The 24270-nt window shown below is 36.0% G+C and overlaps 1 protein-coding gene across 2 annotated transcripts in view; it reads left to right on the top strand.

Annotated features, from left to right (window-relative positions):
* LOC138178149 (uncharacterized) overlaps positions 1–21659 on the top strand; it is a 57197-nt gene extending 35538 nt beyond the window's left edge. The window contains exons 1-17 of one of the 2 annotated variants that reach the window (XM_069109669.1): positions 6506–8446; positions 11497–11560; positions 11801–11906; positions 12042–12140; positions 12225–12408; positions 12765–12951; positions 13537–13625; positions 13898–14171; positions 14783–14864; positions 14952–15104; positions 15183–15378; positions 15874–16052; positions 17552–17918; positions 18327–18670; positions 19167–19484; positions 20296–20409; positions 20481–21659. In XM_069109669.1, coding sequence (XP_068965770.1) covers positions 8413–8446; positions 11497–11560; positions 11801–11906; positions 12042–12140; positions 12225–12408; positions 12765–12951; positions 13537–13625; positions 13898–14171; positions 14783–14864; positions 14952–15104; positions 15183–15378; positions 15874–16052; positions 17552–17918; positions 18327–18670; positions 19167–19484; positions 20296–20409; positions 20481–20621 — 2931 coding nt within the window. In that variant the 5' untranslated portion in view covers positions 6506–8412 and the 3' untranslated portion in view covers positions 20622–21659. Of the gene's footprint in view, positions 1–6505; positions 8447–11496; positions 11561–11800; positions 11907–12041; positions 12141–12224; positions 12409–12764; positions 12952–13536; positions 13626–13897; positions 14172–14782; positions 14865–14951; positions 15105–15182; positions 15379–15873; positions 16053–17551; positions 17919–18326; positions 18671–19166; positions 19485–20295; positions 20410–20480 lie in introns of those variants that run through there. The other variant, XM_069109670.1, reaches the window with a different exon arrangement.
* The last annotated feature ends 2611 nt before the right edge of the window (positions 21660–24270 follow it).

Below are 24270 nucleotides of genomic sequence, written 5' to 3'. Positions count from 1 at the left end.
GTTTGATCTCCGCTTTCGCGTAATAAAATTCGTCACTGGGGACCTTGTCGGAAGAGAGATTAAGACTGGACAGGAAGGACGGTAATGCGCGCAAAATGGCGAAACACTGCTTTCCAATACTACTTTATTATTTCTTTTCCTACTTAGTGAAGTTATATGTTTATTTATGTTTCCTTGATTGGGAGAAGCTTTTTTTTCTTCATTCAAAGAAAAAAAGAAAAAAGGAAAAAGAAGAAAAAAAGTAACTTGCAAACATAAAATTTCTCTCCACTAGGAAAAAATTAATTTTCGATTTTCATTAATCACTCCTTGCTCTACTTATTGACTGTTACTAATTCATAAAATTTTCAATTTTGATCTTTTAATACCTTGTACGCTGATTCAGTAAAGTAAATATGACAATGAAAACAAAAATATTCTTCTTTAATCGAATATTTCACAATAATTAATCTTTCCATCTAAACTTTAAATTTCCATAGAATACTTATTTTATTCTTGAACATGATATATGTTGTAGAATATTAAAGACACAATTATTTGTTATTACGAATGAAGGAACAATTACTGCGATTTATCAACTTCTATCCTCGACTTATTCAGACGATACATCAACCGTATTAACAATTCGAGTTAAGAAGATTATGTTAGTATGATTTTACAAAGTTCTGTTTACGAGAATTCACCAAAAAACTGTCTTAACGCGCACATTGTGCCGGTGCCGACGAAATTTTACGCTTCTTTTCATACAAAGAACGCATCCTACGGATTCATTTGGCTAATGGAGTAACGTGTATGATTTCATTTTCATTTATTAATTTCGTTAATGGCATAATCTCCAGTTTATATCGGATTGCTGGCGGTCGGTTGGTGCGCAGCATCTCGAATTAATTTTCCAAGAACCGCGGAGCGAAAAGGGGGCGGGAACACGAGCGCGTGTTACCCCTCCAGGAGCGTCGGTAAAAAATTAATTTTCTTAATGCAACACTACCTGCAAAATGAGGTGAGTGTTGAGATTGCGAAATAATTAGTGTTTCCCAAGCTTGTCCGCAGCTTAAGGAGAATGTTTTCCGCGGATCGAGATATGACGTTTGCGAATCTCGGACCTTGACCATTTTTAACATATCCTGGTCCTTTCTTAGGAATTTTACAAACCCTTATCTTACGCGAAACATTAGTTCTTCTTTACTAACAACTTTGCATAAGATATTTAAATCTTTGTAGTTTATATTTAAGTCATTTTATTATTTTTTTAATTGATTGCCTTCAGCTGTTTGTATGAATAGAAGATTAATAAAGATCATAAAACTGTCATAATAGGTTGTTAGCGACTCAGTTGAATTTATAGGTTGAGTTTTACAATATTTTGGAAAATATTCGTTTGTTCTAAAATTTTAACAATTATAGTGATTGACTAAAAACTTTGCGCAGTCTGATCGATATTCGATTCTTCATTTTCCAGAATCCTTCTGTTAAATTAAGATTTTTAAGTCTGTAAAAGGTTTTGTGGCTTGGTAGTATTTCAAGTATATAAATTAGTTCAAGTAAAGAAACACGCAAACAATTTATTCCATATAACGATTATTAGATACGACGAAGTGCTGTAATAGAGTCTGCGTAATAAATTTTACGTAATTACTTCGTGTGCGGGTTCTCTATCTTTTTTTCTCTGCTTCCATCGAGTCCGTAGAAGCGGAACTGTAGATAGTCGATACTCAATTCGCTCGTACGATGGCTGCGAGGCAAATTTATAAGGATGAAAGCTTAGGAATTTTCCTTGGAAGTTAATGATCGGTCCTGGAAAATCATTAACGATATATCTTCTTTTCTTGAAAAATTTTTCTCCTGCAGTTGCATTAAATTAGGTTACATTGTTTTAGGTAGATATATCACTATATTAAATTAATTCTGATGCGAAGCGTAGGTAAAAAGATGTAATTATTTATTTGTTATCTCAATGTTTTTGAACTTATTTCGCTAGATTTACCGGGGTGAGTGTCTCGTAGACGTCTGAACACTGAACTCCGCATTTCAATCCACGGTGCTATTAAGAAGATGAAATTTGCAATTCAGATAGGTAAGAAATGCTACTATTTCTCGCGCTCGGATTGACGTTTGCCACTTTCCCGATGAAGAAATCGAGATACACCGCGGAGAACCGATAAGCTTGCAACAAAATGCACATTCCACTTTGCTCCATTTTTCTTGAACTTTCCATGTTTAAACAAAGTATCGAAACTCAAAGGAAATCGCAGAGACTCATAGTCATAATTTTGCGGCCATGAATCTATTAGGCTATTGAAGTTTCCAATTATTGGAAATTTCTATCGCAAAATTGCGTTTCATTTGTGTTAAAAACCATAAAGGCTCGCGAACCGTTCCGAAATTTGTTAAATCCTACTTTCTATAAAAGAAGAAATTATAAAAACACGCAAAGTAGAATTATGGTATAGAACTCATAATCGAAATTTTACAATCAGAATTTCGCTGAACTACATTTAATTATCGAAGTTTTTAATTATTGAAACTTTCGATTAAAATATTATCTCTCTTCTCTTCACATTCATATTCGCCTATTCTTTGTACAATTTCAATAAAAAATAAAAAGACTCCAGGAAGCATTTCAAAATTTAGCGAGTCCATGTTTCGGCATAATTTGAATAAAATATCGTATACGTGGTTATTTAAGGTTAAATTAAATTAAATTTTATCTTGCCTTAAACCATGCCGATCAAATGATCGAATAAAATGATTCACTTAATCCTAATACAAGGAAGAAATAAACTTCCCTTATATTACTTGCAAAATAAAATAATAATTAAAACTAATTAAAATAATTCATTGGTCTACACGAATACTATTTTTTAGCATAGCTTCAACTAAAATAACCTAGCCTACATTCTACGCATAAAACAACCGCCAATATCCATCTCCATCTACGCATATCTAATCACCATTCCTTCCTCCTGCTCGCAATAATTCTCACCCATACCTCAGTCTCCCTATTCCTCCTTCCCCGCATCATTCTACCGACGAAACCGTCAAAGTCCTAGCCGTCATCGAATTCGATGGTCTAACGAAATCATCGGTATGCTGCTATCGGTGGTCGAATAATTTTCTATCATCCTCGTGGGTGGTGGAGGGGGGGGGGGTAGGGAATGTATTGCCAGTGAACCGGAGCCACCCGTTTCGCAGCGACGATTCCCTTCCGCGTTCCGATCGAAATATGTACGGCACGTTCCTGCAAGGTAAACTCGAAAGGTACGGGGGCGCGGTGGTATTTGTCAGGACTCGGCAGACGTGCCCGTCGGTATCCGTCGGAGATATTATTCAAGATAGGAAGCAGAGACGGAGCCAGCCAAGACGAAAATGGCCAGTTGGACAGTTGGACAGTTGGCGGTCGAGCAACGTCCTTGTCAAATTCTCTTCCTTGTTGCACCATCATCGTCGTTGTGTTCCATTGGCTTTGTGTGTGTGTATGTGTGCTAGTATGGTTAGCTAGAACGAGGAGGGTGACGAGCGGAAACGAAGGAGGATCGTAGCTGTTTCCGGCTGCGTTCGCTGTCACGTCGAGTTTCCACGGTGTCGCGAGGATGTCTCTATCGAGTTACGGCTTTGTTTTTGGGTCGATAGACTACTCCATCGGCACTTCGCCCGTCCCCCTAGACTTTCTTTGACCCCCTTTGACTTTGTTTCCGGCCTCTGACCGATAAGCACGATAGCCAGGCAAAATTGATTTCTCAAACATTTCGTGCACTGTGTGTACTATGATGCCCGTGGACCGAGGGGAACGGAAGTTTCCGACTTCCATAGGCCGGCGTACGCCGCCACCTCGTAATAATACTTTGTCCGTGTAGAAATCGATTTCCGTCCCGGCTTTACATGGCAAAGCGACCTATGCCGAGTTTATTCCGTGCCTCGGCGATCAGTTAGAAGACCGGAGATTTGCAATATGTATGTTTCTTCCTTCCATTGGTCTTCGGCTTGATAAACTGATGGAAGGTTATGGTTAATTAATCGATTTCTAATTACAAAGAAGTTAGGACGAACAGCTTTGAAATTCGCGGAGATACACGCGATTAAATATCGATATATCGTGTCGATAATCTATGTCAGTGGAAAATCTTTTCGGATTTTCTATGGAACTCTGTGAACGCGTACGTATTAGAGAATTTAGAGCGATTAATTGGTTGCAGTTTAGTTTTGAGGCGCGAATGGAGAATTTGACGATGTAGATTTAGAAAAAGGCATGTAGCTGGATTATTTAAATTGTATTTATCGAAAGAAAAAGAAAGGTCTACCGTGATCGAAACATTATTTTTTATTGTGAATTTTATTTTGAAGAATCATCAATTTTGTTTTCCTTTATGATGGTATTTATAAGGATTGAAATGCTCAAGAAGTCGTTAATAAAATAAAAAAGAATGATAGGGGAAGAAAACGGTGGAAAAACTGCAACGATATACTGGTGGACGTGATAGCAGTTAGTATTGGCTGAAAATCGTTCGTGATTGGAATCATAGCCAATTCTATCAAAGCACTCCTGCAGCGCTGCACGTTTCGTGTTTCCACTAAAAACAAGCATCGTTACAAAAACGCAACGCAAGGAATATCAATGCACCGAAATCATTTCACCCGGACGAAGTGATCCTGGGATCAGCTTAGGGGATCGTTTTTAAATATCACTTTCCAATCGACCAAGCAGAATAAATCGCGAATTAATCGAACTTTTATTTATGAAATTCCTGGCAATTTATTAATGAAAATATATCTGACTCTTAAACTAAGTGACAAGATCATTATACATGTAAGACATTAATTTTATTATAAAGTTCAGGTATACACATACGAGATTATAGCCAAGAATTTGTTCCACCGTAATTATTGATAAGGCTTCTCGTTCTAATTCCATACCTAGAAACTAAAACTTATTACAGATGTATAAAAATAATATAATAAAATGTTGTTAAAATTGTTTTATTTATTCCATCACGAAAGATAGCCAATTTTCTATCATGTTTTGTACTTTGTAAAATCATCAATATTTGCATCCACTCGAACTTTTCGTTCGTTTAACACTTCCTTCTCACTTCAACAATGTCCTGCTTTCCTCTTGGACGTCACAAATTCTCACGGTAAAGCTGGTAGGGAGGAAATAGACGATTTTTTTTTCCATTGCGGAATTCGATTAGGCGTCGTTCATTGTGTAAAGGTTACTGCAGCGAGAGCATCGCCACGCGCGCCGGCTCGTTTCAGCGAAATTCCACTCCTTCCACTCTAACGTCTCTTTCTCCCTTTCCCCGCCGGTTTTAGGGGAACGAACCCCTCTGGTAGCCTATAACGAGGAAGAAAGCTTTCTTTATCTGGGTTGCAAAATCGAATTGTCGTCCTTTCGTCTCGCGGGCTCTTCCTCGCAGATTCTCGCACCTCCCTTTTCTCCGTGAGTTCGTGAAAACATTTCATCCGAACGTCCGACCGTCTCTTTCTCTCTCGATCGTCCTATTCAACTACCCGCAGAAGTTAAGGACTCGTTGATGAAGCGAATCAGATATTCCTTAGAGAAAATAATCCGTCAGGAATTCAAAGGGGGAACTCTCACTGAAAACTCCTGGTTAATATTGTTAATTCATGATATGAGAAAATCCATTCGAGCTTGCTGACAAACTTCCTGTATTTAATTTACATCGCGTTCCTGTCAATTATCGGAAGTGGAGAAAGTTGGAAGGATAATTTGCTTATGCGAACTGAGCTTTGGATACGAGGTTTATTTGATAATAGAGTTTCAGAAAAGAATGGAAAGATTTCAGGATTCGCGAACTCGTTTGTCCTTTTGCATTTATTTTATTATATTTGCAATTATATTCGGATTGTATCAGATTTTTTTTCTGACAAAGGTACTTTAATATTATACGCCTGCGTAATTTTTCTCAAGTTCGTATTTTGTATCTTTCAATTGGATTGACATAATTACCATAAATTGACAAATTGCGAAGTACAAATTGCCAATACTAAGTTTTCCTGTATGATAACAGAGTTTTATTCGAAGTAAAATTGTAGAAACTTCTTCTGCAATACAATTCTGTAACCCATAATTTGTCATTTGTCGGTTTTCACTAACATTGTTGATAGTTAAATTATTATATGAAAGAAGACCCTGGTAGACAATTTTGTGCCTTCCTTGTCTTACCGACAAAAGAACATTTCCTTTCATACTACCTTCCTCGCAACACCTCCATCCCTTACCCGTTTCAATTTCCCATTCTTCGCGTTTTTACAACACTCGCCACACTTCGAACGCTAGTCCAGGAAGTCAAAATTCACTTTTCTCCGTCTTTTACCTTGGCGGAAAGAAATTTCAGACAGGCGAAAAATGTTCCACTGTTTGCACGCGGATGGAAGTGCGAATTCGCAAGGCTCGCAAAACGGAAAGTCCTCATTTGTTTTTCTCGCCGTTTTAAGCGCCTCTTGCAGTAAACGATATCTTCCTCGACTATGGAGAACAAGCTCTATCGGTAGTAGTTAGCGCACAAAGAGAGAGAGAGAGAGAGAGAGAGAGAGAGAGAGAGAGAGAGAGAGAGAGAGAGAGAGAGAGAGAGAGAGAGAGAGAGAGAGAGAGAGAGAGAGAGAAGGTTGAACCTGAGGGCTGACTCGACTGACTGGAATAGCGAGAAGGGAAGGGTCGAGGCAACTTAAACAGCGGGTAACAAGAAGTAGCAAGTAATAATTGAGTCAGGCAAGTATGCCGCGGACCATGCCGGCAAGCTGGAGAACGCCGATGTGGATGTACCTGACCGGAATTCGGAAACAGTGGGAGAAGAGAAAGGGGAAGGAGAACCGGGTAATTCCGGCGACTTCGACGATAGAAGATGGTTCCTCTTCTGGCTCGTCGATCGGATAGAATTTAGGTGTTTCTTGGAATATTAATGCGACCTCACGCGCAATCGGGCCAACTGGGATTCGACTGTTCTAGAAGAAATTGAAGTGTTATCGCCTGAACACTTTCACTACCACGGTCGAGATGTGTATGAGACATCGAGTAATGGATGAACGTTGTTCATGCGACGCTATGCACGAGATATTTTGCGTGTCTTTCCATTAACTCTTAAACGATATAAACCGAGAGAAACTGGTGCAAACCGAGCATAGTACCCACTATAAATCGAAAATAGGCATTAAATATTATCGTACGTAATGAGATTGTTAATTCTTGTTTTCTATAGAAAGTTTAACCTGTGTTTTTTTTTACTTGATGTCAGAAACGTAGGAGATCTCGAGGATAAATTCATAATTGTTTTCTGACTCGTTCATTTTCAATTCTTCATCGTTTTATTGCACCGTTAAGAAATTAAGAATATCACGTGCATGGATTCAAGCGCAGTTTAATTCTTGAGATATCTAGCGCTCTTGTGCGGAGTGTAGATTAAAATGATCGTTAAAAGTGTAATCAAAGAGATGTAACAACGTCGGGTAAAAATATTGGGGACCTCACGATCGACCCATCCTTCTATTGTGTTCCGAGTGCAGTTTTCCTGTAGAAGACAAGGCCCATTGCTAGATTTGGAGTGGGGACACGTGGCGACTGTCCAGGCTCCTAAATATTTTCTTCACACCAGCAACCACTTGACCCGAGTAATGTAGAGCTGCGATCGGTTTATTTTTAAAAGGCGGATCGAGGGACCAAGTCGTGTCCTCTTGGCGAAGCTGTAAATTATCGCAAGACCCACATGTAACCCAAAACGCAATTCGTAAGAACTCTAAGTGTATGTTATTGTAAAATATTGAACAGTTTTCTATGAAGGATTGACAAGAGACATTTTCCAGTTACTTTTTTTATTAGTTTAGTTCCTTATATTAATTATGCTTATTCGTTGTCAAATCTAAAAAGAGGAATACAGACGAACAATATTATTGATAAAAATGAGCTAATAAATAAATTGTTAAAAATTAGGAACGAATCTTTTATTTGTCCTCTTGTTCGAATCAGAAGTCTTGCAATTTTAAATGTAGCAATAGTATAATAATAGGTGTCAATAAAAGATGAGAAATAATTCACGATCCATTTCTCCCCATCATTAGTAACAACAGATTCAATCCTTGTGCCTTATTATTCCAAATTAGTTCAACAATACCTAAAACTCTTAAAAAATATATAAAAAATTCTAATCTTTTTCGACTGAGCCAAAGGAAAATTCTACGACTCGCGTGTCAAAGATTAAAAGGACCAGAAGACAGGAAGATTACGCCATTGGCTGGAAACGTTTCCGAAGTTGCCCGTTTGGTGGCGATATGCGCGAACCGATTCGGGATCGTGGCCAACGATTCCTCGTTAGCGATCGATGCGAATCAGGCTGCGAGACGACGTCCACGTGTGGAAAGTGGCTCGGTTTCGAAGGTGACACGCTCGGATGCTGAGAAATGTCTCAGAATAACCTGCTGCAAGGATACAACTGTGAGTAACACTCGAGAAAATATCAAATTGACCAATCTCGTTCCTTCACCCTTATTTTCTTCGCTGCTTCGTCTTTCTCCTTTTTGATTCCCTCTCGGACGAATTCCATCCCGTTGTAAAACTCTAAATAACGATGGATTAACTCGTCGCGATCTGTCGTTTGTCGGCTCGTGAAAAGTGAGCTGTGATAATGGCGGCTTTCGTTTATTTGCCACCAGCCGGAAAAAAAGGCGAGGACCGACGATGTCGGACTTCTGCCGATCGCGACGCGAACCTTCAAAATTCCGTCGTTTTTTGACAGTCTTTTCTCTTCTCCTCGATACAACGGGAGGAAGTCTCGGGCTTTTAACGATGATGGCTTCCGGCTCTCTTTCCTTTCGTCCGCGAATCCGTAAATTTTTAATGGTGGCGAAAGAAAGCGCGACCTGTGACATTACACGACTTTTTTACGGGATATCGGTCAAGATCGTTGGAATGATTTGGTGTCAGTGTGATGGAATCGTTAACAGAAAGAATTATGGATTATACGCTGCTTTGAATATGTACGTATAATTGTAACATATCGCGAAATGATGGAAGATGGTATAGGAGTTCATAAAATTAATCTCTCAGTGGTAACTGTGGAAGATACGTTTGTTAATAGTTAATCGTTTTAGTTAATAGTTAATAGTTAATAGTTTTCCATGTGAGTATAATTCTTATGTACTATGCAGTAATTCACAAAAGTCTTTGATAACACTTTGATTAAAATATAATCGTATAAAATTTCAGTGAAACGTTAATGTGTTCTATGACAAAGACAGCAAATGATTTTATTATTTTCTGATGTGCTAAAAAATGAACAAGTTAGTATAACACTTAAATAAGTTGTTACATGTGCTTTATTTAAATAAAAGTGACCTCTTCACGAGGTGTCACAAGACTAATGTAAGCGACTGTTCGCGTTCGCCTCATATTATATATAACTCTAAAAGTATAAAATTAGTTTTTTAGCTGCGTCTGTTTTTATAAAAATGTCCAACTTGAAGTATTTGCTAAATCGGAATTTTGTAAGTTTTTAAGGAAATGCGAAGCAGTTCATTTGTATAAAGCTGTAAAGAAAATTCCCATGATTGTTTTATCGCAAAATATTTTAATAATTAAAAGATACTGCGATAATTGTTTTAAGATAAACTCGTTCAACTATTTCTATTCTAAACTTGAAATTCGACCATAGTTTATTCATAATTCTGTTCTTTTCTTCAAACTCTAAAAGCATGCATAAATTCGATAATACATAGTTAGAAATTAAACGAATCAGTTGTACGAGTGATACATCGTCGAATATTTCTGCGGTCGAATGCAACATTGTCTCAAACTTGTGGATCAAACGCTCGGCGAATGCGTTACATTGTTTCAAGAGGCACCTGTGTCGCTATTGTCGACAGTTCCATTTAAATCAGTCATCAGTCACTCAACTGACGCATCATTTAGAATATCGCTTCACGATATCCTCTGATGAAAATGGGTTTCGATTTCGGTCAGCGTCAACAGTTTTATTATTCAGGCTTGCGATACAAAATACCTAAATCGAAATTATTTCATTAGAGTAATCTTTAGCCTAAATAACAGTGTGATAGAAAAGTTAGATAAAATTAACGAATGATTGGTAGGTAATAGAAAAGATCTCATTATTTTTTTACAAGGTTGTTTATTTTAATAAAGCTTACGCCCTCTATGACTCTTCGAAAATTATTAAAAAATGCTAAAAAATGTTAGAGAAAAGAATTCTTAGTAACAATCAGCTTCGCTGGAACTGCTGAAAACATAACCATCGTAATTTTATCGAAATCAGAAAAAGAAAGGAGCCTCGAAGCTCGAGCTTTTAGTCAATACGACATACAGTCACGAAACTATACATACACCGAATATTGTGTATCTGGCTTACCAAAGAAAGTAAAATCGTCCTGTGTTATAAAGTTATTCATACCTACATATCAATACGGTTATTATTAATGCATTTCTAAAAAGAATTTAAGAAATTTAAACATTCGACTGACAAAAATATTGGGATAAAATTGTATAAAAAGTTACAGTATATTTTCTTCAATGCCATGGAGATAGCTGGATATCATTGATATTTTAACGTACAAGATATTAATGCAGTAATAAACCTACGATTTTTATGATTTCGTATAGATACGATAGGTCTATCTAATTACTATGACATTGTGTTTCATGTCTTTTTATTTCCTTTTTCGTAATAAAGGCAAAGATGAATAAATAAAAGTATAACAATATCTTAGCAATGCATGTTTTAACGTGTCAGAACAAAAAGTCGTGGAGGTAATATTTTTATTATAGTATTTTATATTTAGGGAGTGTCGGATAGATTTTTGTAACTGTCTGTAAGTAACACGATTTATTCATTGGTAGTCATTATAAATTCTTTTAGTTGGACACGATCTAATTTCACAAAGAGCATACAGAAAACGGTAAAGTAACAGCAGTTGCAGTAGGCAATGGATTATTAAATAAGAGGGAAAAAAGACAGAAAGAGAGAGGAAAAAAGGAAAGACGGAAAGAGGGGGGAAAGGATTATTTTGTCACGAGAAGTATTAGAGTACAAGAATATTGTGCTCTCCTTTTTCAGAAAGAATCTTAAAAGCTTTCTACTAAAAACATATGCACTATTCTTCTTCCTAATCCCCAACTCTCAAGAGCTTCAACGGAGAAATAGTAGCATCTCGAAAATAGCTGTTTAACAATGTTCTTTATTTGTAAATCTTCCATTCCCAGCTTTGCGTAAATTCGTTCGAAACAAATATGTAATGGAAAACGCTGTCTTCATATTAATTTACTGACATTTTTGGAACTCGTATCTAACATTCTACTTAACTATGAAATTAATTAATTTAATCTCAATTTAATATCGAATCTTATTTTTTGATATGGAGAAAACAACAACGAAGTTCTTTTTAAGTAGGCTAACTAGGCAGATCTTGAGGTAGGTTAACGCAGGTTATTATATAGCTCAAGATGTCCCTTTACAACGCTATTCAATTTTTTAGGGGATACCCAGTACGAGGATCCGCAGGTGCAGTTTACTCGTCCTATCCCGGAAGAAGTCATCAGGTGAGCTTAAACAATTGTATAGTGAACATCAGCGTTGTATTGTAGGTTTATTATGTAATTTGCAAAATTAAATTAGAAGCGAAGTTACTAAAAGATAATTTTATTGAAAATTTTGAAATTTATAAAATTGTATCTTTTGAATTAAAAATACTGTATAATAGAATTTAAGATAAAATTGGACGTAAAGTTGTTCGAAGATATTAAAAAGATGTATTTCATTGGTGACTTTGGGTTTTACAGTGTTTATGAAGTTTATGTGAAAGAGGAAACCGCAGGTTCTGAAGGGAGGAACGATGTCACCGTTGTGCCGAGTTTGCCATCCACAAATGATCATCAATTAATTCAGGTAATTATGAGTGGTAAATTAACAATTAACTTTCCTTTATTAACTATAATTATTAATAACATTACGCGATATATGTACTGTAATTTTCTGCACCGTAAACACTTCCTACAGAGGTTCAATCTAATTTGTTTCCAGGGTGATTGCATGAACCTAAATGTAGCTATAGATTCTGAAGTAATTAACATTGATGGTGCTGTGACGAAGTTTCTCGGAAAAGATGCTTTCAAATATAAGGTAAAAATATGAAAATTATTTGTGTTGCTTTGATTTCTAATTAAATTACAAGATAGGTGATTTCCAAACTTTTACTTTTTATAGATTCTCGATCAAAATATTAATTCATCTGAAGATAACGTTATGGTGTATTCACATCCGGTTGTCGAAGGACCTTCCTCGTCCTCCACTCGACTGATCGATAAGGATGATCCACGGTCGAAGCTTCATTTTGTGAAATATTTAAAGCGAGATGGGAAAACGTTGAAAATTTGGGAATGCGGAATTTGTTAGTAATTTATTTATCGAATCCTATATGGATTGTTGTCATACATTGCACGAGAAAAGTTTTGTTCTTCATCACATTGTTTAAACATTTAAAAACTCGAAAACTTGCAAATTTGAAAATTCCAACGTTTGAAGATTTGAAAGTTTTAACATTTGAAGATTGGAAGATATTCATCGTTTGAAGATTGAAAATTCAATGATTTTTATATTATAATATTATATTATTATACATAATATTCTTTTTAACCGTACACAAGAATCTTGCACAGCGCGAAATCAATAGCATTTCTTTCGCATAACGCTCGCTATTTGCGACAACATCGCTAGAATAGCCCTAAAGCTTGATATTCGATCCAGGTTCGAAGGAGTTTCGGCATCAGTACACATTGATGAGGCATTTGCCAACACACACCGACGAGAGAAACTTTAAATGTGAGGCTTGCGGCAAAGCTTTCCGGCAGTTGTCGACATTGAGCCAGCACAAGGCGATACATAGTGATGCTAGGCCGTACGTTTGCGAATTTTGTAAGAAAACTTTCAACAGGTCAGTGTACTATCAAAATCATTCTACGATTTTCATCTAATTATTTCTTCTTATACATATTTCTAATCTAATCTGGGCATTTTTCATTCGCTATATAATAATTTAAATCCCGTTTGAAATATTTTTAACGAACAGTATATTCATATAGAAATTGAAACTACAATTTACCTAGAGGAAAAAATGATGACAAGCGCCGCTTGTGAGCGCGCACGGATCATTAGCGTTTTGAATCGCTGCAAAATTGCGCGATTGTGCGCGAAAGCAGAAAGGAAATTTTAACGAGCACGGATATGCTGGTCTTTTTATAAATTAATCTCCATAGAGTATGCTTTTTAAATAAGTAAGCCTGTTCGAATGTGATATAATTCATTAATTGAGACGATTTCGATCTCGAAGCTTATAAAACTCTTTGTGAATGGGTTATTGAGTCGATTACGATAATCATGATCCTACATTTTTTTTAGTAGGATCATGTATTACTCTCCTTCGATTTATTTGCGTTGAAAGATGGCCTTATTTTGTGAAAAATTGGAATTTTTATACTTCTAACAATACTGTCATGTATAACTAACTATGACTTTCTAGAGTATCTACGTTGATCTCTCACCGAAAGACACATTCGGAGCACAAACCGCACAAATGTCAGGTTTGTGGAAAGGGATTTCATCAGAAGGGTAATTATCATTTATTAAGCTATTCGAAGTATGCAAGCTTTTTCAGAATTACATTTAAGAAAATTTTGCGTTCAAAGTTAAGACATTTAAATCTAGAATGCTAACAAATTCTTTTGCGAACAAACTGCGGATACGCATTATGCAAATATCTGGTCCGCGTTTTGTGGTGTCGATCAATTAAACGGTGCTGTAACAATTCTGAAACAGCCTGTGCAAAGTAAGTAAGCCGGAGTCGGGGAACCGGCAACAGTTAAATACCGTTCCGTTGTCAGGCAATTTGAGGAACCACGTGTTTACCCATACCAACGAGAGGCCGTACAAATGCGAGCTTTGTGGCAAAGGCTTCAATCAAATGTCGAATTTGGTCTGCCACAAGGTCAAAGCGCATGCACACGCGGAGAAAATGCAGCACGTGTGCGGAATCTGCGGCAAAGAGTTTCCGCGTCGATTCTCTTTGAGATCGCACGAGGAGTACAAGCACGGGATAAAGTATCGACATCCGGCTGGTGTGCAGCCGGGCATCGTCGATCCCAACGTCATAAGAAAGTAGGTAGACGTCACCGAATAGAACTGAACGACGCTTAATTTGCCCCTTGATAGACGGCTTCTTCTTTCGCTGAATGAACGCAACTTGAATGTTGATCTCTTAGTCGGTTAGAATGTAGTAGAAAACTGACGGTCTTCTCTTTTCTTTTTCTTTTTTTCTTCCCTCTTTCCTTCTTTTCTTTCACTTCTGTAAATTGATCTTCTTTTCTAGAGTCTTCTTTCTTTAACACACATTGATGTGCTGATTAATGTTTCTAATATGCGGAAGAATAGAGTTCTTAACACGATTTTAAATTTCAATGTAAAGATTATACTAGAATATTTGACGCTTTTAAGTAAGCAAACGAAATTTCAGGTTTGGATTCTTTTCAGAAGAGAATTTTTATATTTTACAGAGATGTAGTAGAGGCGTTCGATATACATACTAGAACATTTTTAACCTTCTTGACAACTTGAAATAATACGTTAATAGAAATTTACGTTATAAAATAAAATATGTTAATGAAATGATACTAAAAAATTAGTGTTGAATAATAAATGATAAACGATGTAGATTGCCTACGGACGGTTAAAAACTAATTCTGTATATAGTGATAGATATTTTGTTTCAGTAAAAATGTTAGGATCGTGCAGCTGCCAAATGGTGATCGAGATCAAACTATAGAAGTAAGGGACAAGGATTCTTTAATGGCGGTTAGTAATTCATTTAAGCAACAAGAATCATATTACAACATTTGTAGTCTTTGGAAATGAATAAATTTGTCACATATTTTTTAACAGTCCGACGTAATGGAATCTGTAGTAATAGACAAGATTGATACGAAAGCGATGGAGATGGCACTGATCGAAGGACAAATGCCATTCGCGTTATTTAAACCAGCCAAAGGAATTCCTGTCCTCGTGAAAGTTTCTCCAACAGGAACTCATAAAAATGTAATAATTTTATCAAACAATTATTAATTCCTTTTGTTCTAAGCTTTATTAAAAAGTGGGCTTCATCTCTGAATTTAGATCTTGACTCCTGCTACAGCAGAAGATTTACGTATGGCAGGGAAGATGAGTCTAAGTCCAACGATTTCTGCTGACGCTGACAGGATCAAAGCAGTTCAGGTAAAAGTACCCGTGGTAGCCACAGTTATTCAGAATATAGATCCTGATGGTAAAATGAATTTCATCGTTGAACCACCGGGACCTGAGGACGAACACGGTAAGTAAATAATAGTTTTTCTTATGATCTGAACATTTTATTAGAGTAAAGAGAAGAAAGGATAAAATTTATGCAGAAAGAATGAAAATGAAAAGTATAGGAATCTAAGAGAAAATCTTTATTCGTATATTTAATCAAAAATCGCTTCAGTTTCCAAAATGCAAATTATTTAAATTAGTGTTTTAAATCTATAAAATCGCTCTGAAAAATTATCTGGTTTTAGTGCTGAGAAAAAGAAAAATTTTATAGTACGTTCTAAATCTATAAAGCTCCAAGTGTTAGCAAAACTGAAAATTCAACTAACAACAAATTTTATAAGTACACGTTAATTGTTTCAGTAATGGTATTGTTTTTAGCGGAACGATTTCATTTCGCAATATGTTTCCAAAAGGGCTTTTTAACGCGTCGTTGTCCGTCTATAATTGGCTCGTTAAAATAGCGATGTTTTTCAAAGTGTCGCCGCAATATGGCGTTTATTTGGTGCACTGTCGACAGAGAGCTTGGTCACGGCATTGGATTCTCAGTTCACGTACAGCGACCCGGTTAGAAACGAGCCCGATCGCCAGAATGGTCCTGTTGTGTCCTCAGCGATGGAGGATTGCAACGAACTGCTGGAACTGGCTGCCCAGGGTGGAATACAGTTCGTGCGCGCTACCGAGGATGGTCGTTACGAGGTGATGAATCATTCATCATCGATAGCAAGATTTTTCAGATTTGAGAACAGAGCTTTTGAAATTGTAAAATGAAATTCCTTTGAACGAAATATTATTTATTCGGAATGATATAACAAAAAATTATTAGATTTAAATAGATTTATGATTGGCAGGATTGCGATATTACATTCGCTGAAATTATTTTCGTTTAAATTGAAAGAACGGAAAAGATGTTAATCTATTGATTTTTGGGAATAAATATGGAGAACGTAGCACGTTCATTAACACGTCCAATAATTAAAAATTGGAATATTTCCAGTCATAAAATTATTCCTTGTTGAGTTCTTTTCCATTCGTCGATCGTTTTGATGTAGTAATCCATATTATTTCTGGATGTCGAATTTCTTGTACCCAGTGGTACGTGATTTCCGAGTATTTTAATTGGGATCAAAAATCTCGTTCTGAACATCTTTGATATCGCTTTGTAAATCGTTTTATTGAGCTAGCGTGCGAAGAATATTTATCGTATCAATTTCTATTGTTTTGCGACGAAATTACATGTTATATGAAAAATTAAATGTTAGCGGTATAGACGTACCAAGATACGATAAGACACCTAAATTTGAAATAACGAAATAAACTATACAATTAAAATCACAGATGTTCATACCTAGTAAATGTTGGGAACGATTACAGAGTTACTATTGTGAACGGTTTTATTGTACCAATCAAGCGAACAGAAACGAAGAGGCTCTGTAAGCTTGATACATTGATATACAGCGCGATCCTCTCGCTAGTTAACTCAAAGGATATGCCGTAAATCACACATACTCGTCTTCATTTTATACGCACACATACATATAGCCGTCTCGGCCCTGATATAGCGATATCGGTCTCTGATGACAGATCACACATGATACGGCATCATCGCCACGATGGCAATGGGCGGCACTGTCTTTCAGTTAATTATATACATACCGAGAGGATCACTCTGTATTCCGATACTGTTAGAAAGATTAAATTTGCAACTATTAACATTAACACTGCTGAGGACTAAAGCATAAAACTTGTAATAAATTTGTAAATTAAATTCTAAAAACTCTCGCCATCGATTGATGTTGCGGCACGCAGGGGTGAAAGACATTCTTTTGCAGAAAATCATTTAAATCTTTTTAATTGTTTTGGACAATTTAATTACGCGCAACGATTCAATTAGAGCCCATAACAATTGGAGAATCGTTATTGTGAATAGTTTCATTGCTCCAATCATATAAATAATTAAAATATAAAGATTGAATTTACGTGGTATTCGTAAGATAAAAATTAACTTTAATATGATGATTAAACAATATATAGCTATAGATAAGTGAGTATGAAAATTAAGTGACGTAGAAAAAGATTTTCTAACTGTTCTGACAGTATGAAAATATTCTCTTCGATTTCCTGCTTTCCTTCATTAATTATAATTTTATTTGATCATATGTATTTTATTCTGGCATTAATTATTCTTTGTAATCTAGGTAATGACGAACAGCGAAGCTCGTGATCTGATGGCACAGAATTCACACGACGTGACCATTCTTGAGGGCGAGGATGCAGACGCGATCAATGTTGTGAATATGCGCGGTAACGGGGAAGTTATTATCGGAGATTCTGATAATCAGATCATGGTACTTGATTCCGCCTCCACGCAGAAATCTATGCCGATAGACGGCATTGAGATCCTAGAAGACAAAGACATTCGGATTCTCGATAGTAAAAGCCTCGACGATCGTTTTGTGGATGGCATTAGTTTCCTGTCGCAATCGAAGATCGATGATCTGATCTTAGGCCCAAAATCTTTGTCCATCGATGGTGGAGTCTCTGTTGGCGAACATGAAGATGAAGGTGAGTTTTACTACGTTATTCTTTATTTCATTCCTTATTTTGTACTAAACCCTTTATCATAAAATTGTTTTATTTTATTAATTTCTTACACACATTACGATATTTATATCGTTATTCCACGTTATTCAACAATTGTTTACGTGTGTGTATTAATCTGTTCCATTATTCCCTTCACTAGTTTAATAATATTTTGAAGCAATTATATTTTTTTGTATTTTTTTTTTAATGAGCATAAAATTGATCCAACTTCCTCGAAACAACAACATCGAATTTTTCGAATTGAACAAACTTTAATTTTCGTTGTAAAACAAGTTATAAGCTAAACCAATATTTATTACGTAACAACCTGATATTATTCGAAAATTTTCTTGAATTTTTATATAAATCTTGTATTGGTATAATTCACAGCTATAGGAGTGCCTTCGAGCCAACAAGAATTAACAAATATTCTTAGTCATAGAAGCGACATTTCGACTCTGTCGACTGCTTCTCAGCCTTCGATATCGTCTTTGTTAATGAAAAATCATCCATCATTGTCAATTTTAAACGACACACTTCCATATCTGAAGAGCAATACCAGTTTAGCCGAAGATCTTAATATTCTGGGTAGTTCGACTATGGACGATCATCATTCCGTGTACGAGTCCAAGATAAAATTGCCCTGTGTTTTCGATAACAGTGAGCCTGATACTGGTTTGATACCCATTAGTCAATCGGACATGAAGATCCTCGGATCGGGAAGCTCAAATAAGGTAAAAGATTTAGACTTTCATTGTTTCATCGTTTATTTTAAACTTTTAGTTAATTTACGCTCGTATTTTGATTGTACTATTTGTGCAAGCTAGATACAACAAAATTTCTTACTAGTATTATTTTTGTCTAATTAAATACTTCCTCATTAGTGTTTAATTTCTTTAGGGAAGAATTTTCTAAGGAAAGAGGAATTTTTCATTTTTCATTTTTTATTTTTTCGTCGTATATATTTAAAATATTAAAGAAGATAAGTAATACATATGTTGAAAAGTATTTTTAAATACTTAATACTTAAAAAATATAGTGTATACATTTGGAGTTATATTATTTTCCTATCTTTTGGAATTGTACTTAAATTAAATCTCCACAGATTAAAATATATTCAAAATGATTTATTGTTAGTATCTTCTTAATATGAAACATGCTATAATTTTAAGTAATTTTTAGATTTCCCAAGTAGTTATTCTGTTCTGAATTTCACGCTTGGAATTCAAGGTTCTCGGTAGTAAATCAAATTGTCTACCGTCATCGAAATTGTTCTCCGGGTTGAATGAAGTGAAGATTCTGGGCCCAAAAAATCATAATCAAGAGATCATGACGTCACAGTATCAGGATCTAAAGTTACTTAGTCCGTACGAGCAATTTTTGAAGAACACCGCTTCGAACACTAATGGCTGCGACAGCGGCGTAGTCGCCACTTCCGGTGGATGCAGGAAGGAAGTAAAGATTTTAGGCAAGAAGTTGGGAACTGGCATTATTACCAGTACGGAGGAAGGTAACGTCGTGGAAGTCATCGAGGAGAAAACTAAGCTGGTAAGAGATTCCATGATTACCCTCAATTTGTTCGCTCGCTAATCGTATCGCTCTTTCGTACATCTTCCTGATCTTTAAAGTTGTGTTCATTTAATATTCAAAATTTAGGATCAGCTGAGATCAAACTGGAGTTCTAAGAGTTAATTTTCCAGATAAATAAATGTCGATATAAATGAGATATAAATATTTACAGATTTTTTGATTTTAAAAGAAGATATTTTAGAATTCGAACATTTTATTGGAAATTATGTTCATTTCCTTTCAAAAAACTAAGTTCACATACATTCCTTGTAACGTGATAAATTGATAAGAAAATAACGTGACTTAAAAAAATAATAAATTTACTGATGCATGTCTAATCGAGGAATCAAGCGCTCCAATTTTGCCTTTAACTTTTTTATATGGTTTTATTCATCTCCTCGACATTAATCTACTTTATTACATAAAACTATATATGCGTAAAGCACTGTAAATTACCGAGACAAATAAGAACGCAGGAAGAACACAAAGAGCAAGATTCACCATTATAACTATAAGAAATTCAACATCAAGAATCTTCATGAATTGCATTCACAAACATTCAATTTTCATCACACTTTTAAAAATAATTTTCAACATTTATGTACTCGATAATGTGTACAAAATGAACAAAGAAAAAAAAAAAGAAATACCAGGAATCTTCACCAGCTGCACTCGTCAACTTCAACCTCATCATACTTTCAAAATAATTCACGATCTTCTTTCACTCAACAAAATCATAAGAAATATATTAATTATCAATCAACCAAGAAAAATATTAATTTTTTTGAAGATGATGGACTGCGCAGGAGGGCTTTGCAACAGCTCCGACAACACGGTGATCTCGTCGCCCCGGTTGGACAGGCAGATCAGGGAAAATGGTGGTCCAGACAACTTCTTGCTCCAAGTAAAAAAATTCGATTACGCTTGCGATTCATAGACAGTTGAAACAAAGAATATTTCCCCCGATCTATGCAGGCTTGTAGCCCATGCGACACGGACTTTTTGAATTTCGAGAATCGTTTGAAAGACACGTCGCCGGCTGGCCATTTTGAACGAACTCAAAAGGATTCGAGGGACAGTTTCAGCTCCACTGGCGGTCTTCCCGATCTCGATTGATCAAGAATTCGATTTGGCCCTCCGTTTCACTCTCTCTGTTTTCTCATTGAAAGTTTCAGACGCTGTACGAGAGGAAATGTCGCCACGAGATCTCTCAATGGCTGTGAAGAATGGATGTGATTATAATCACGCATGAAATTAAAATTTCATCGGTTCTTCGTCGGTTTTTTGTCAGTTCTTCGAACGATTTCGAAGGACTCGTACAAATGGCAGCAATAGGATTCACTCTTTTTTTTCTCATTTTTATAGTTTTTTTTAATTTTTTTTTACATTAGAATTTCCGTATTTTAGGATCGTGAGGTCTTAAAGAGTTTCGAATTCTTGTGATTTTATTCTGAACGTCTTACAGTTAGTTGAGGCGAGGGTTATTCTCGATAGCTCGTACTGATTTTTCTTCGCTTCCTTTCAAGGTGTTTTTTGTTGACTCGCGAAACGAGTAAATTTTAACACTAGGGAAAATTGCGTGGAAGACACTGGAACGCTTTTAATCGATCGGATTCTAAGAAAAATATAGGTAACCTCGAACGTTCGCGAGGAATTTATAAATTTAAAAGGAACGCTAGCGTTAGACGACTAATTTATTTTTTTAATTTTAGAATATTTCTAAGCGACGGACAACAATTTCATTGAGATTCGGGAATTGCTAGGTTTTTCGTGGCTTCCTGAAGTGAAAGAAAGAAAATAAGATAAAAGGAGGGAAAAGAGGGAGAGAAAGGGGAAAAGAGAGAATGTTAATGAAAAAATATTAGTAAAGGATTTTTAGCAGAATGTTATAGTACATGCGTGAGAATTTAAATGAGGTTCGTAATTTTATGGGAAATGCTAATGATTTTACTTACGGATGAGAAAGTTGTATTTTTGCGCGGCGTCCAGGCCGACAGCTTGTAAATTTTAATTCGCGTGCACGTGCTCGCGTCCCTTATGTTCAAGTACGCATTGTTCATTTTCCGGGTTTCTATTTTAACTTGGCCGATTACATTGTATAAATTCGAATAGTATTTTATATTTGAATTTCGAGGTTGGAGAATAAAATTATATGCAGAAAATTATCTACTGTTGTAAAATTTATTCGTATCGCTGTATTCATGACAAACAGCAAGATTTATTTAATTTACGCACATGTACTGCACGTTTTCCGTTTAAAATACCATGCCTGAATCAGAGATTATGTTTCTTGTTATTCTATTATAGAGATAACAAATAATATTGAAAATATCGTTGGTATATTTTTATTGATCTTTCTGCATAAATGCAAAAATTTGAGATTGTAATGTTAATATTAAGATTGACCTTTTTTCCTGAAGATTTGTATAAATGGATGATTTATCATATATTTAAAACGACATAGAGATTGAAAATTAGAAGTACACTTCGTACATAATCTGGACAAGAATTTGTGGCTTATCCTTATACATTCAACTAAGAAATTTATCTAACGGAAACCATAAAACAAAATGATCGAAACTACTTACTAAAACTAGTGAAATATCCAAACCACTCTATGTTTCACTTTGAAAGCTAAGCTTGCTCCAAAGGGATACACGCATACATATATCTTCCTTTTCTCAAGATTTTTCCCTGGTGTGGTCGTTGATCCGACACAACACGTGTCACTGTCGCTTTCCACTTTTCACGTGTACGGCTTCGTGATATATGTAGTTTTTTTTCCTTCCGACACCCTTTTTTCCGGGAAACCCGAGGGATCGGTGGATTCGATAAAATTTACTCGACAGAAGGTGACGTTCACCACGCGAACTTCTAGCCACCTTCATTTCCGGCTGTGTTCTCGTTCTTCGTCGCACTGGTGTCACCTACGAGGCGGACTCAAATCAAGTTGGGTTAGGTCCGGGATCCAGACAAAGGGAAGCGTCACGGGAAAATTTCTGGCGGTCTGAACAGCTTTCCCTATTCCTGTCTTTCTCATTCTCCTTTATATCGTTCCTCTAGCGCTGGTGCTGATAACGTCGAAACGTACGGCGATTTCGTTTCCTTGTTCCGGATGGATTTAATAGCATCCGGAAATAAAATTAGCTGTGTTGTTCGTGACGTAATTGGAGCGTAAAGTTAGGTATTCGATGTTATTTTAATTTTCTTGTTTTTGTTCTTTCTATTCTTTTCTCCTTGGTAAAAAGTGTAGGGTAAAGTTTACGCTAGACGAATTATCGCTATAATTTAGCAGCATTGGTTATTCTGTATGTTTTGTATATTTATAATGATATCATGTAGGTACATGAATATGTAACAAAGCATCTGTAGGTATATAAACCTATCGAATTGTAAATCAATCAAAATTGTTATGATTGCGCGTCCCTTATCCACATAGGGCTTGAAGAAATGAAAATATGTACATATTAATATTCGAGATGCCAAGGTTTCTATCTTTTTATTCTCTTACCTTAAACGAAGCGTAGGGAAACTGCTAGCTTCCTTCAAAAATTAAAAATTGGTGAATGATTATTTTCTTCTCAACGAAAATGACGATAGCTGGATTATAAATTGCAATTAATGCTTCTCTAATACTAAAATTGTATAGAATGATCTATTATTCATACGGAACTCTTGGAAGTTAAACGAGTTAAAACTCTGTTATTATATTCATCTATAATTATTATATTGTTTAATCTGCTATTGTTTCATACTCCATTATATATCATCAAACTATACAAAAAGAGGAGAATATAATACCATTACAGTTACCATAGATAAACTTCAATTCTCCTGAACGAACTTCCATCTTTGGCGTGCACGTGTTTGACGAATCGAGGGGAATCGACCGTGAGCCGATTCGAAAAACTTTTATCCGCCAAAATTGTGTGAACGAATCGACGTAACGCCATTGACTTCTTCGTTTCGTCTCGCTTTTCGCCTTTACAAGGTGGTCTTGACTTGCGCGCGGGCGTTCGCTCGCTTGCTCGCGTGTTCACGAGGAGACGTTACCCGTGGAGCGTTCACGGAGGGAGATCGAATTTGCGAAATGGCTGTGTACGAGGGTTGAATTTCTGACGAGGTAATTCGCGGGGGAAGCGTAGCAGACCGACGTCCCCGCGTAGAACGGAAAAAGTTGTAAGGGTGAGAAATTCAAAGTGAATTCCACTGAAATAGGCGTCCCGACGATTCACTTCGTTACGGGTGACAAGTTATCAGACCTTTCTTGCTAGAGCATCGTTCAATGGACGGAATGATTTTCGTCGTTCTTCCCTGTCGATGCTTTTTGACTATACAGGGTGAGACATTTTCACTCGTAAGTGGATATTTCAATCATAATATTTTTCGTACGATATCATTTTTCGAAGCGTTAAATACATCATTATTTGTTATAAAGAAGTTGTATAACGAGATGAATTATTAAGAGATGAAAAATTAAGACCGAAAATAAACCATTTGTCAAATTTAATATTACTCGCATGCTCATACTCGTGATTACATGTGTGTACATTATTTCTCGTAGAAAATTAAGAAATATATTGTTTTCTCTGGTTTTAATAAATTTGCGATTTTCTATCTAATGGAAAATATATTATTGTATAACAGTCTAGTTATACAGGGTGGTTGGTAACTGGTGGTACAAGCGGAAAGGGGGTGATTCTACGCGAAAAAAGAAGTCGAAAATATAGAATAAAAATTTTTCGTTTGAGGCTTTGTTTTCGAG

This window comes from Bombus flavifrons, chromosome 3, assembly GCF_040668555.2.
Source record: "Bombus flavifrons isolate JBK064 chromosome 3, iyBomFlav1_principal, whole genome shotgun sequence".
Lineage (NCBI taxonomy): Eukaryota > Metazoa > Arthropoda > Insecta > Hymenoptera > Apidae > Bombus > Bombus flavifrons.
The sequence above is the reverse complement of the archived record's forward strand: the minus strand, read 5'-3'. Positions and strand labels throughout refer to the sequence as shown.